This window comes from Coccomyxa subellipsoidea, assembly GCF_000258705.1.
Source record: "Coccomyxa subellipsoidea C-169, whole genome shotgun sequence".
NCBI lineage: Eukaryota > Viridiplantae > Chlorophyta > Trebouxiophyceae > Coccomyxaceae > Coccomyxa > Coccomyxa subellipsoidea.
The window spans coordinates 347,068-361,174 of record NW_005178039.1 but is presented as its reverse complement, the minus strand read 5'-3'; the positions used below and the strand labels follow the sequence as shown (position 1 = coordinate 361,174).

Below are 14,107 nucleotides of genomic sequence, written 5' to 3'. Positions count from 1 at the left end.
AAGGGAGGAACGCTGGAAAGGAATGCCGTGAAGGAACACTGCTGACAGCAACTGTTGATAGCGGTTGAACAAAACATGCATGTGTGCAGATTTAAATCATCCAAACTTAGTGTAATACTGAAGTATGCGGTGGTTGTGCCAGAAGTTTTAGCCACCTGTGGTTATTGGATTTGGTGAGCATCAGTTACACTCAGCAGCTGCAGGATTTGCTTTGATACAAGTACTGCGGTAGCTGTAGCATGGCCGCCGCAGCAATCATAATTTGAATCCAAAGGGATCCAAATCTATATTACAAAGTTGCAAATTTCTTTCCAATGATCATGAGCGCTCAAAGTAGGCCGAGTCAAACTGTCACTGACGGAGCACATAGGCTCAAACCAGATGTTTTATAAAGAATCTACCTGTGTAGAGCCGAGACAGCTAGACGTGCATGCACATGCACAAACTTACAGCCGAGGAGCGCTAGCGCGCGCGCAATTGCAAGTTGTCAAAGTACCAGCTAGCGCAAATATATTTATTAATATGATAATATAATTGACTAATAGTAATGAGGATGCAGCTTGTTCCGTTGGGATCGATCCAAGATATCTCGTGCTGGTCACGATCCCGCGAGATGTGTCACAGGAGTAGAGTAGCATTGCCCATTGTGGTACAGGTCTATGAAAGAGTATTTTCTGGTGTCCCAGAGGATGACACCCCTTGGCATCTGACTGGATCCCACGTGATCGCAGCAGGCGTGCCATGCTGTGAGAACTTCAAAGCGACAGATAGCATCTTGTTTAAAAGATACAACTCTCCTTCCAATCGTCCAATCATCCACTTATTTCAGCAAGTGGTCAACATGGCTACGAAGGGTAAGCTCCTGACTCTGCTTGTTGTGTTGGTTCTTACATTGAGCCGAGTATCGGGATGTTGCCTCTTAGTCAAGAGGAATATAAGGCGCTTTCTTTGCTTCCAGTCATCTGAACGGCACGAAATCAAGCTATGTGATGGATGGCATGCGACGCTTTCATTCCATAGCTTCAGCTGCGACATACATAATTTAACGTCCGCTGAGCCAGCTGATTGCTGTCCCCCAATTTCAACCACCTTATCGCCTGTGCTGCAATGACAAATGTGCCAATTGCAGATCTTCGCGTCGTCGCCGTCCTGCTGCTGAGTCTCTGCTGCATGCAGCAGACCACAGCAAAGCTCGATGTCATTCGGTCTGCTGTGGACTCTATCCTGCACAAGGAGACGTAAGTACAGAACACAGCCACCACCCTGATTAATCTTCTTCAATGATTTCCAGGAACTTCATGGGTACTTTAATACTGTAGCAGTGCCCTGTTCGGCGAGTCGTTTAACCGAATCACGTTCTATGCTTCCTCACTTGTGACTAAGGCGCCGGTAATCTTTGCCCAATTTACACGGAAGGATCCCGTGATGAATGAATGATGGTTATTGCTGTTCTTCATGCAGGCCGGCCACTACAATGCCCTCAGGCACCACACTGCCGCCCTCATCATCGTGCCCTCCCGTCAGAAAGCCCACGGACCTGTGCCCCGCCATCGCTCCAGCGGCAACCTGCCTCACAGGTGCCCCTGCCTCATCTCTCTTAGCCTATGTCGTTTGCAACTGCTCACATGCCAGAATTAATATACGCTGGTGCTGCATCTCTCTGTGCACAAAGGCATTTCAAATCCTTGTCCATGCCAGTGTCTTGTCTCTTGCTTGAGAAACCCACTCTCCACAGTATGGCAAGTCTTAGGCGCAAATCACGCTTGCATCATGGCACTCAGCCCAGTATCATTGAACTCAACCACTTGTACCAATCCCTGCGGCATCACATCCTCTTTCCCCTGTGCTGCAGGCGCCTTCACTTTGCCAGCACTGCCCTACGCGTATGACTTCCTAGAGCCCTTCATCGACACACTGACGATGCGCCTGCACCACGACCGCCACTTCTGCACCTTCTACACCAACCTGAACCCCATCGTCGCTGCCAATGCAGCCCTTCAGGGGAAGACCCTTGTCGAGATCAACCAAGCGGTCGGCGCCCTCGGTTCTTTCATTCCTGCCGCAGTTGCCACTGCCGTCCGGTGAGCTCAGCTGCCCCTCCAATACACCCCTTTGCCTTGTGAATAGTGCGCATGCGCCCTTACGTGTCACTTAGGCATGGGAGTCTAGATCAATGATCCCTGTGATAAGACATCTGCAGGCAGCGTCTGGGCCTGATCTGGCCACTACCCCAAGTGGGAACCCAAGAACAACCCTCAATCTCTTCTGCTGACATAATCACTGACAAACCTGTGCGCGGCTGCAGCAACAATGCTGGAGGGGCTTGGAATCACGCCTTCTTCTTCCAGATCATGACTAAGGCCGAAACCAGCGACTCAGCGGCCCCTGCCGTGGGAACGCCCCTGAGAATTGCCATCGAGGCTGCATTTGGCACCTTTGCCAATTTCACCACCCTCTTCCAGACCGCCGGCAACAACCAGTTTGGTGCGTGCACTTGTGTTATTTACCCCTTGCACAGGGGTTCATGTGCTATTGTCACTCCTCTTGAACCGTACACACCACATGACCCTACATGTGTATGGTGATTAACTACAAGCAAACAGGGCCAGCTTGGCTTCAAACTTGACTCCTGGATTTGTGTCATGCCCATTTTTCCCACCAGGCACATGCGGTGTGACTCATTGAGCCCTGTCAGCGATGCAATCGTGCTGTGTGTGTGGCAAGCATTCTTGCCATTCCCATCTGCAAGACTTGTGGTCATTTGACTATGTGGGAGAACTAAAATCTGTGTGGAAGTGCAAGCCATGTAAGCATGCGCATGGTGCATGCAGGCTCTGGGTGGGCGTGGTTGGTGGTGAAGGCGGATGGCAGCCTGGCAGTCACATCCACCCCCAACCAGGACAATCCCCTCCAGGTCAGCACCCCACATCTTCCCCTGGATCATAATTGTCATGGATTGTGCATATTTTATAGTGGGATATTGCAGACCTGGGTGTGCACAGCGTACCTGTGACTGTCTTCAGCATTTGTTCGACCCCTCCTTTCCCAATGCATGCATGCTGAGAATGCGATGAGACTGGGTAGCTGCATTCAACTGACCTTTGTTTTATTTTGCCTTGTGCAGAAGCAGGCGGCGGTGCAGGGTATCCCCATTCTGGGCCTGGACGTATGGGAGCACGCCTACTACCTCCAGTGAGCACCCTTCTTACCCCTTCAAACACAAACTCTCCCCATGCGATGCAGGATTGATATGCAGGAGGGATGAACTGGGTCCAGGATTCACAGATATTCTTTACTGCCGATTGTCATGTAGGAAGCTGACTACCCAGTCACTCTGCCCTCATGAATTCTCTTTTCCCTGAGACACACCAAACTGTGCTCTGCAAGCTTGCTTGGTGTTAAATGAAGCTTCAGTGCAACCTCCTTTGCAAGCTGGTGATCTGATGATACCCGCTGCCATGCAGGTACTACAACGTGCGTGGCTCGTACACTGTGCGCTGGTTCAATGTCATCAACTGGACCAAGGTGGCTGCCCTCTTCGAGGACGCCAAGGCCGGCATTATCCTCCAGCCCTGATCAGGCTTTGCAATCTTGCACCTTGCAAGATGAAGTGAGAAGACAAACAAAACATTGCTCACAAGGCAGTGTCTTTCCAAGCTACATGCAGCTGCCCCGCTGCTGCAGAAGTCTCCAACCAAGTATCTCCCGCAAAGACCTGGCTGCAACGCTGTTGCGGCCCGAATTCGAATAAAGCCCCAAGAGAAAAAATACGCCAAGAAGGATTAAATACCTCAGAACCTTGGACCTTCGGATAGGCCTGAATCTGGCAGAAGTGTGTCGTGTGTTTGTTCTGACAAAGTGGTCGGGTCTGCTAAAGAGCATGGCCTCTGAAGTATGACTCACATGTTCCTGAGCCAGCATGCAGATGCACGGCAGCATTTCAGTGTCAAGGCATCTGAGCAGGCTCTTTTCCTTTTGGGGTTTTGATGTAGAATGCAGCACCCAATCTGGTTGTGGTGGCTTGAGCGGACAATGAACTAGAAGAATATTTTATACTACAGTAATTTGTTGCAGTGGGTAGAAATAAGCCGACGCCTTGATTTGGCGCTTGTTTGGGAGGGAAATGGGATCTTACTTTCATGTCGTGTTGGGGGCAATCTTGACAAAGACTATGAAATCACCAGAAGAACAATGAAACCACCATGCAGAAGGAAATGATCGCAAACACAGCTGATTAAACAGCCCTGCTGCTGTGATGCCTTGCCAGTGTAATATTTTTTTAGCTGTAATGGGGCGGTTTCTTGTTTGATCAACTCATGAGTGCCAGTGTGCGCCCTGATTCTGGGATATGGATTTGCTGGCTGCCCACCTCTGTCCACCTTTTGCAATGGGATGTACTACATATGGCTTGTACTGTCCTAGAAGAGTGCACCTGACCACGGTGGCAGCATCCTCTGGCGTAGGGGCACATCGTCACTAATGATCCCTGCTCTACATGCATTGAACACATGCAAGTTGATTCTGCCTTGTGTAGCACAGTTCTGGGCATATGCATGCATGAGACTCAAAATTTGCATGCATGCTGGAGAAGCACATATGTAGGCCAAGTGGAATTGTAGGCATGCACAGCCCAATTTGCAAAGCCTTGATCGGATCAATATTTAAAATAAAATTTTATATTAACAAATGTAAAACATCTATTTGATCCACGAAGGAGTGCGGCTGACTGCGTAATTAGCCTGCATGCAGTTTTGTGCATGTGCAAGATCACAGGTAAGCCATGCGCAGGAGAACCTGCGCGCACATTGACAAGTGCATGCGTCCATCGCGCGATTAAAAATGTGTCGCTGTTGGCTTCAATGTGCTTCAGCATACTGCTTGCGTAATCACATTTACAGGAAGAAATGGGATAGACAGGCGTCGATGGAACCCGACGGAGGTTGCGTAGGACACTGGCAAAATTATCCGACTTGTCACCAATCAGCGCCCGTGGTGTCACACCCATATGCACGATCATTCCCCCTAAAATATTATCAATTAGGCTAAGCTCCTTAGGGTGCATGGGAAGCTGACGGAAGTTGCCGCCAGCGCATCGCGGACGTCACCGCTGCTTTGTAAGGTTGACGTTAATACAAGGACGATGCACCTCCGCGTCTCGCCTGCTTCTCACACCTTTGCGGGTTCAAGTTTCTGCTCATCCTGCTGGCGTAGTGCAGGAAATCTGCCAAAATGTCAACGGAGCTGTCCCAGTCGTCCGAGATGACCCACTCACAGAGGCGTCTAAATACTGTTTTGGCGGGCCCCGACCCAGAGTCACCTCGTCGCGCCTTGAGCGAGAGACCATCTTACGCTATTGTCCCGGAACACAAGGTTTGCTGCCCTGATCGCCTGGCTTGATGGAATATGGACCGTTTATTTTTAGCACTGCAGCATCCGTTGGTCAGTCCATATTGTCATGGGTGTTTGTCAGTCATTTGTGATAGGTGGTGCATAGATTTATGTGCAAATGCTATCCAGAAGTCATCACGTAGGTGATTTTTCAAGGGAGAATAGGAAGTTGTTTGCTGGATCGTTGGCTTGATTGTCCTACAATAAATAGTGTTATAATCAAGCCCGATCGCGAGAGACAGACGAAGGGAATTATCGGACATCAATATACTCTAGAATAGCTGTCTGGTGTTATAGAATGTGTTTGTTGGTACAGGAGCAAGCTTTTTCTGTTTTTCAGGGGTTGCTTTGCGTAAGCTGTTTCAGCAGCACCGCTAGATCATGATGTATTTTTCCTTTCTCAACGTTGTCCAGGAAACTTTTCGGAAGATTTTGATGGTTTTGTGGGGTGCCTATATCACCTAGCAGTTGTGCGGTGTGCGGCAAGGTGTTGGAGGATGACATAATCCCACCCTGCGCAGGTGACAATCGAGCAGGCCGATGCAGCAGTCGATCTGCTGGAGCCCATCAAGGATGAGAACAGGATGTGTGTGGAGTACACGCACGTCTCTGCGAATGTCCCGGCCAGCTTTGCAGCGCCAGGGATCTTCCCAGGCCTCAGCCTGCCCAAGTTTGGCAAGAAGGCCAAGCAGGAGAGCGGCCCAAAGATGCGACGGGTGTGTAATTAGCTGCCAATATGCACCCACACTCAAGCTCGGACATGCATGCCATTCGGCAGTCCCTGATATACTGCAATCTGGCAGCTTATGTGTCACCAAATGGACCTCTCAGTAGTTTGCAGTGTGTATGTGCGGATCCCAGGAACTGCCATGAGGCAAGCGTGCGGAGGTTGAGTGCTTAAACAACTGCTCTTTTGGATTTGCAATGCCACGCAGTGCAGCCTTGGCACACTGTGTGAGAGAGTCTTGGTGCATGCATGCTTGTCAGCTGATGTGTGCTGTGACGTGCAGATTCTCTATGACATCACCGGGTGCTGTAAACCCGGCGAGGTGTTGGCGCTCATGGGCCCCAGTGGCAGCGGCAAGACTTCTCTACTCTCCATCATCGGCGACCGTGCCCAATCGTGCGCCTTCTTGCCTCCCCTTACATCTTGCAGTCTTCCAAGATCGTGTGAAGGTCAACAGACCCTGCCCATGTGCCGCAGCATGCTAGCTGGTTCACCCTTGACAGCTCTTCTGCGGTTTCCCCTTTGTGTCCCTACAAGAAGAGAAATGAGGGGGAAATTGCACGTGCAGCTGTAGTGCTGGCTGACATGTATCGCCGGTATGGGCATGCTTTGGTTGGGCAGTGGATGGACTAGGGCCTGCTTTTGGTTGCATGCAGAGAATGAGAGCATGTGGCGGCATGCAGGCATATGAAGCGGGAGGGCACGATCACCTTCAATGGCGAGCCAGCGACCAAGGGCCTCAAACGGCACATCGGCTTCGTTATGCAGGTAGGGCCCAGCTTCTCAGATGGCAAAGCAACACAATGACGATGATTGCAAGAAGTGCAGCCCTGCACTACTTATAAATCCGCGCCAATGGCATCTTCACTAACATATCGATATCCTTGCTGGTGATGCGGAGCTGTCCTGGCATAAACCCGTCATTGAATTCACAGACGCACATAGGGGCGATGTTTCAACCCTGTTGAATTTAGATGCACACCGATTTAGATGCACACCTCTGCAGAGGTCCCGCCATGCACCCTGTGGCCAAATAATCAGATATGATGCTGAGACCGTGGCATCAGTCAAAGGCAACACTGTTGCAGAGATTCTACCGAGCACTTATACTGTACACATGAGCCAGAAATGATGCTGAGGCAGCGGCATGTGCCAGCACATGCGCACACAGGGCGATCTGCTGTACGGTTACCCTGATTGGGGGTGGTTTTAGCATACCGCAGTGAGTAACCTCAGATCCTGAGGCCATGACTCATCATGCGCGCAGGACGACCTGCTGTATGAGAGCCTGACAGTGTGGGAGGTGCTGTACTACGCGGCGATGCTGCGGCTGCCGCGCACGATGAGTCACGAGGCCAAGAAGGAGCGCGTGGCAACAGTCATCCGCGCGCTCGGCATCTGGACCTGCCGTGACACCATCATCGGTGCGACGACCCTTTGTAATCTTTTGGAATGACGTTATTTCCCCGGAAGGGGTTCTGCAGTGGGCGCAAGCTGCAGAACGTTTCCCTCCTGTGTCCAAGGTCGCGTTGGAGGCTTCGCTGTGTTTCTGATTTCGAGGTGTTTGTTGAAGCCTTTGACCGTGGCTGCAGGCGGCTTCTTCAGGAAGGGGATCAGCGGCGGAGAGCGCAAGCGCGTCAGCATTGGTCATGAGCTGCTCATCAATCCCTCTGTCCTCCTCCTGGACGAGCCCACTTCTGGTGAGTCTTCCTATTCATGTGCGGATGTTAAGTTGCTGCACCTTACCTGTGCTGCATGGCTGCCTTTGGACTACAGCCACCGGTAGAAGCATGTTGACCCCTGATTGCCCACAAATTCATTCGTCTTCCAGAAGTGTACAATATTTGAACTCTCGTCCCAACCGAATGGCGCTTCGTTACGAGAGTGTCTTAGGAAAGGGCACAGACAGATGCAGTATTGAATTTGCACATACTGGACCGGACTTTGTTGCATGCACTAGCACCAAGCAGCGCTTTGTCGGCTTGCTTATCATCTCTGGTGCACCTTGGAAGCGTGACTAAGTCCTTAGATGCATGAAAATATGAGCCAATTGCGATTGATATGGTGATTTGTGTGGCTGGGCAGGCCTGGACTCCACAACAGCGATGCATGTGCTGGAGATTCTGCGCCAGCTGGCGGAAGGCGGCCGCGCCATAATCACAACAATCCACCAGCCCTCCTCCCGCCTCTTCCAGACTCTGGACAAGCTGCTGCTGCTCAGCCAGGTACCTTCATGCTCTCTTGGTAGTGGCGCGCTGACTAATTTTCGCTTTCAATGGAAACTTTCTCACTGGAAAGCTGGAAGAGAGCACTGCACAGTGACCGCAAATTGGCAACCAGCTGAATTGGGTCTGCATACTGCATTGTTGTTGACAACTTTGGCTTGAATAAATTCTTGTGGTTTGTATAGCCCATGGTGTCTGAGGTCTCCTGTGTATATATCTATCAGAAAAAGCAATCAGCATAGAAGTATATTTCACAAGTTTTCTTTTGTTGACCCAGGGGCATGCGCTGTATTACGGGCGCGCCCAGCTGGCGGACGAGTACTTTGACCGGCTGGGCTACCAGCTGCCCTACCGTGTCAACGTCGCTGACTTCATCCTCGACCTGGCATCCGCTGATGTCAGCAAGCCCGAAAGGTGCGGCTTCTTTGTTTGAGCGCTGTGGCGCATGCATTTGGGCGACATGTAGGTGGCATTCAGACATTGCTAGCCTCCATTGCCTCGAGGTGCTGCGATGTATACTAGAATGGAAGGTATCCCTTGAATCTTCGTGATGTTTTTCAACAAGATGCTTGAATCTGGTTTTGAGACAGCTCAGGGAAAGGCCAGTTTTTCCTCAGATGTGGTCTCTGCGCACACACCTGAGGAAGTTCCCCCCTTCTACCTTGAGCTGTCTCAACAGCAAGGGTCAAACGCCCTCTGTTCCAGCGCGTACATTTGTTCACCAGCGCACATGTCACCTGCAGGGATGGCGAGGAGAGCAGAAAGTTCCTGATCCGGGCGTCTGAGCGATATTTAGCTCGCCACACGATTGATGGCTACTCTGGCGGCGACACAGCTGGCGCCGAGCTGGCAGCGGCGCGGGATTATGCCGCGGATGAGTCAGCAGATGCTGCTGCCAGCAAGGATGGGAAGGGATCTGTGAAGCAGAACGGGGCGCTCACAAATGGGCACACCAACGGCTTCATGGTGAGCATCTTCCTCGTCTCTGCATTGTAGATAATGGCAGGAACCTATGCTTTTTTTATTGTGTGTTGGCGGCATGTTTAGATGTGTGACACCGTGACGCTGCCAACCTGTCAGCATATGCCCAGCTCTGAGCAGGAGGGCACTTGACTATGTTGGCGTCATCTCGCATCGTCATGGTCATTCATTACGATGGAGATGCTCAGTGACAAGGACCAGTGCTCTCTTGGATCAAGACAAAGCTCTAAATACAGTGTTGCGTGGTCTTGTGCTCCTGCGAATTATGTCAATCAATCGTCACTCTCAGTATGCAGCCACGAAAGAAATATTGTCTCCTCTCTACCAGCGAGTGGTGCACAGTCGTGGTTCCTAATTGTGCGTTTCACTCTCATTCTGTACTCGTCAGAGGGACACCGCACCTCATCTGCCCAACAGACCTGCAGTTATTTCTGCAATCCGTGAATGAAAATTGTATTCACATTCAAATTTGCCACGCGCAGGACAGCGATGTGACGGCAGTGGTAAGTCACAGCGGCAGGGTAAGTGGCTTTGACGGGGTGGACCGGGGGGACCTTGAGAAGGGGGGAGTTGCGGAGTGGCGCGCTCGTGGCCTGCCGCCAGCCCAGTCCAAGGACCAGCGCTGGGGGGCCCCCTACCACCTCCAGTTCCGCATCCTCTTCATCCGGTGAGGCGCCACTGAAAACCTGGTGTTAGTCATTTCTGTCTCACTCACAACAGAAGACATATGACAGCGCTAACCCACAGCAGCAGGCCTTGAAACGATCACTCCTCAACAAAACACTGATTCATTGCTGAGCCCTCTGGCACATGGCGCCAGTTGGTCGGGGACTGGGGAATTGTAATGAGCGTTTAATGAGGGAGTATGCCACATACTCTCTAAGGCTTCCGTTCCGCTCCTGCCGAGGTGGTGACCGCGGCCTGGTGTCAGAGAGATACCGTAGTGTCTAGGATACGGACTGCAGACAACCCCAAGTCGCTTCTTCTGCTGGCAAGCTAGGTGCTTACCTGACACTGCCGACATAATGAGTTGAATTTCAAAACGCAGGGCGGTGCGGACACGGCGCTTCCAGACGCTGAGTGCGCAGGACATAATCCAGTACGTCATCGTGGGCCTGCTCACCGGCTGCTTCTGGTGGCAGCGCGGCGGCCACGACACCCTCGCAGCCTCACAGGATACCCTCGGTGCGCCTCCCTGCTTTCATTAGTGTAATATTTGTAATTTTTCAGAGACCTGTTGGGAGCCACCTGAGGCTCATTGGTCTCGTAGGCAGTGTGCCACTGCCCATTAGTGTAATATTTTAGAGCCCTGTTGGGAGCCACCTGAGGATCGTTGGTCTTGTAGGCAGTCTGCCACTGCCCATCTTCATATCACAAACTTCTCATGTGTCTGCATTTCGTCCGATATTTGGGCAAGCTCAACACTATTATGGCCCGCAAATGCATGCAATAAGGTGGTGCACAACCATTTAAGCATCACATGTGCGCTGTTTGACCCCATCGGTGCTTGTCACCGACAATAACATGACCATGCTTGTACTCCCACGGGTTGTCAGGAGTGGTCATTGGATGGCGTTGACGACTGCCTTGCAGGAGAGGATGTGCATATCTGCTGCCCTGTTTATAGCTTCCTGCGCTGTAGGCTTATTGTGCTAAAAAGGGCATCCCAGTTGAGTGACGCTCTTCTGAAGGCAGCTTTTGGTGCCAAGTGAATACCCTCTCCTCTCTCCGGTTTCCTGCCGTTGTGAGGAGTGGATATTTGCTTTGGCAATCACGATTGTCTTTTGAAGAGGCACTGCAAATGCGTTGTCCTTTCTGATTGTCGGCGCTCAAGGAGGTGGAAACGGAAGAGTGAAGGGGCTTGAAGGGAGCTTGCAGACTGTAGATGTACATGTGGGTTCCAGAAAGCTAACGAGCGCTTGTGTGTGGTGCTGCTGCAGGGCTGCTGTTCTTTGAGCTTATGTTCCTGACCTTCCGCTCCATGTTTACCGCCCTCTTCACCTTCCCAGAGGTAAGGCAATACCTCTGCGCCTCCCATGTGTCATTATATTATTGTTCTTCTCTGCCCTGTGGACATGCAGGAAGCCTTTGCAATTTTATGTTGACATCCTGGACACCTTATCACCGTCATGCATGCTTGCAACAATGCAGTCTTGTGCGCACCGCATGCAAGCTTTTGCACGCACAATTAGCCCAGTCTGACATTGCAGATTCCACAAGCCCAAGGCACAAAGTAAAGACTGCTGTGGGACTTCTGAGTGAAATGAATGGTCAACTTAAATTAAGGCGATTGGATTACTAAAAGTCTGACATGGCACGCATGCAGGAGTACAAGATGCTGCTGAAGGAGCGGGCGAGCGGCATGTATCGCCTGAGCGCCTTTTATTTCGCGCGCACGGCATCTGATTTGCCGATGGACTTCGCGGTGCCGACCATCTTCATCGTGATAATCTATTTCATGGCGCATCTGCGATACACTGCCGAGGCCTTCTTCGGCAACTTCTTCACCGTCATCCTCATGGGCCTGGTATGTTCTTGTCCTTCACGTCTGTGACCTCATCAATCAAAGGTCACAAGGTCTGTGAATGGGTCTGACAAAGTGGAGCGTAGACTATCAAATATGCATGGTGATGTCACCGCCATCCTCATGAGGCTGCTGGGCTCTTGTCCCCACTCCCTAGCGTCTGTCAGGATTCCGCATGCAGGAGACTTGCTCTTGTTCTGAAACAGCGACTGCTCAGGATGGCTGCTTCTCCCTTGTACTTACAGTGCAGGACTGCAGCTCATGCCTGGCAAGCCACAGCTTTCACAGCTTGGGGTATAGGCATCCTTCTAAGGCGCTCATCAGGCACTAGGCATCCTCCTAAGGCATCCTTGCTGGGACAGACGGCTTTCTTAGAGCTGCCAAAGCTCATTTACAACATCATGAGGTTGGTACAAGGCCAGCCATGAGCTCCCTTGTGCAGGGATCTGCGGTTTAGCAGTGACTGCCATAAGTTTCTGGCCAGTTGCTTAGGCGAGAGAAGCCAGCAAGTGATGAGTCACAGCTCATGCAGAGTTTAGACTTATGAGTTGTCCAGGCGAGGTTGTCCAGGCGAGGTTGTCCAGGCGAGGTTGTCCAGCAGGTAGTGGGTTGGAGTTCATGCAGAATTCAAAGTGGTGACTAAGGGGTTACTGCGTTGGTGCACAGGTGGCGCAGGGCTTTGGGCTGCTGCTGGGCACGGTGTGCATGAACCCCAAAACAGCACAGACCATTGCATCCATCGTCGTGCTCGCATTCACCCTCGTCGGCGGCTACTTCGTGCGAGGTAACCACCCTCGCATCTCCCCGGCTCTAGAAACCCCAGCAGTGTCACAGCGATGTCTCTGGTTGTTCTTAAGCAAAATGACCTGCATTTCTTGCTTGATACCGTACAATTGGAGGGATAGTACTGCAGCAGACTTGTGCAAAAAGAAGGCCCCTTCTTTCAGAAAGCAGTTTTGCACCTTCTTGCCATAGAGGTCTTTTGTGGCCTTAGGCTCCAGAGGAATCCAAGTCGTTAAATCATGTGCATGGTGCCCCTCCCATGCAAAGCACCAAAAGAAATCATGGGACCTGAAAGTGGCGCATTTGAATGTATTTCTGAACAGTTTCATTAGATTTCGAGCGGCGCTGACCCGTGTGTTGTGTGCGCGCAGGCATTCCTGCCTGGATCGGCTGGATCCGGTACCTGTCCTTCATCTACTATGGGTTTGGCATGCTGCTGCACATCGAGTACCAGGGGCGCACCATCTACAGCTGCGTGGATCCCAACACAGCCGCCTCCTCTGGCGCCATGAGCGTGCAGGTGCGGTTACTCATCCTTTGTTACTCATTATTATTTTTACAGGTCGGCGAACCCAAAGCCAGAGGCCATAGGGCATACACGTCTGCAGCTACATCTGCGGGGCCTACAGCAGCTTGCAGCCTAGTAGTGATTCACATCTTAATGAGTCTCGAATTCCAAGTTCTCGGGCACTCATTCTGTGTACTATATGTCCACGCTCTGTTGTCCGAGCCTGAATGATTATATTAGCAGTGATCCAAGTCTGCCACGGAGGTGTCTTGTATGTATGTTTCGCTTGTTCCACTTACATTGCAAGCCAGCCCGTTCTCCCCACTTTGCGCTCGCTCTGCTCTGATGTTCGCATATCTTTCTGCCACTGACCTCACCTGTCTCACTGCTCCCACAGGTGGATGTGAAGGACCCAGCAAGCAACCCGATCTGCCACCCAGTGCCCTCCCTGAAGGACACGTTGGGACTGCAGCAGGATCCCAACTCCAACACATGGATTGCCATCGACGCTGCTGTCCTCATCGGCTGGCTCTTGTTCTACCGCATCCTCGTCTACATTGCCTTGCGGTACAAGACCGCGCGGCGATGATTGCCCTTTCGTCTTTGGCACTGATGGCGACGCTTTGCATGCTGGGACTAGCACAAGCCTGCTGCGTATGATTTTCTCATCATCGGGGCGATGCGTGGAAGGGCACCAGACTACGTGCAGCTAATTCCCCTGTCTTCAGTGGCTCTTCTGGGCTCTTCTGAGTGCCCCTTGCAGCCATAGGCAAAAGGAATGGTCTGCGGATGCAGTTCCACACCATCCTGTTGATCCGCCACATACTGATTGAATTGAATCAGGGCGCCTAACCAATCATAATTGGGGATGATTTCCGCTTCCCGAGAGACGGTAGCCAGCTCATCAGATTTGTGTGGCATGGCTGTAGCTGGGTCTCAAGCAAGCCGGATGCAGCTAGCACTTGTGTATT

The 14,107-nt window shown here is 51.6% G+C and overlaps 2 protein-coding genes across 2 annotated transcripts; both read left to right on the top strand.

The window, feature by feature from the left end:
- Positions 1-1,770: 1,770 nt before the first annotated feature.
- On the top strand, positions 1,771-3,576 carry COCSUDRAFT_13417 (manganese and iron superoxide dismutase; the record flags this gene model as incomplete). Its single annotated transcript, XM_005649523.1, has 5 exons — positions 1,771-2,081; positions 2,306-2,484; positions 2,832-2,914; positions 3,131-3,192; positions 3,465-3,576. The coding sequence occupies 5 exons, from the start codon at positions 1,771-1,773 to the stop codon at positions 3,574-3,576; spliced, it is 747 nt and encodes a 248-aa protein (XP_005649580.1).
- Positions 3,577-5,170: 1,594 nt separating this feature from the next.
- COCSUDRAFT_27760 (P-loop containing nucleoside triphosphate hydrolase protein) lies at positions 5,171-13,367 on the top strand (the record flags this gene model as incomplete). The annotated part of the gene is made up of 15 exons (XM_005649522.1): positions 5,171-5,370; positions 5,910-6,104; positions 6,399-6,511; positions 6,799-6,883; positions 7,383-7,539; positions 7,708-7,815; positions 8,201-8,340; positions 8,618-8,737; positions 9,106-9,258; positions 9,969-9,988; positions 10,370-10,506; positions 11,238-11,332; positions 11,648-11,848; positions 12,512-12,629; positions 13,000-13,367. The coding sequence occupies exons 1-15, from the start codon at positions 5,230-5,232 to the stop codon at positions 13,365-13,367; spliced, it is 2,151 nt and encodes a 716-aa protein (XP_005649579.1). The 5' UTR covers positions 5,171-5,229.
- Between the last annotated feature and the right edge of the window lie 740 nt (positions 13,368-14,107).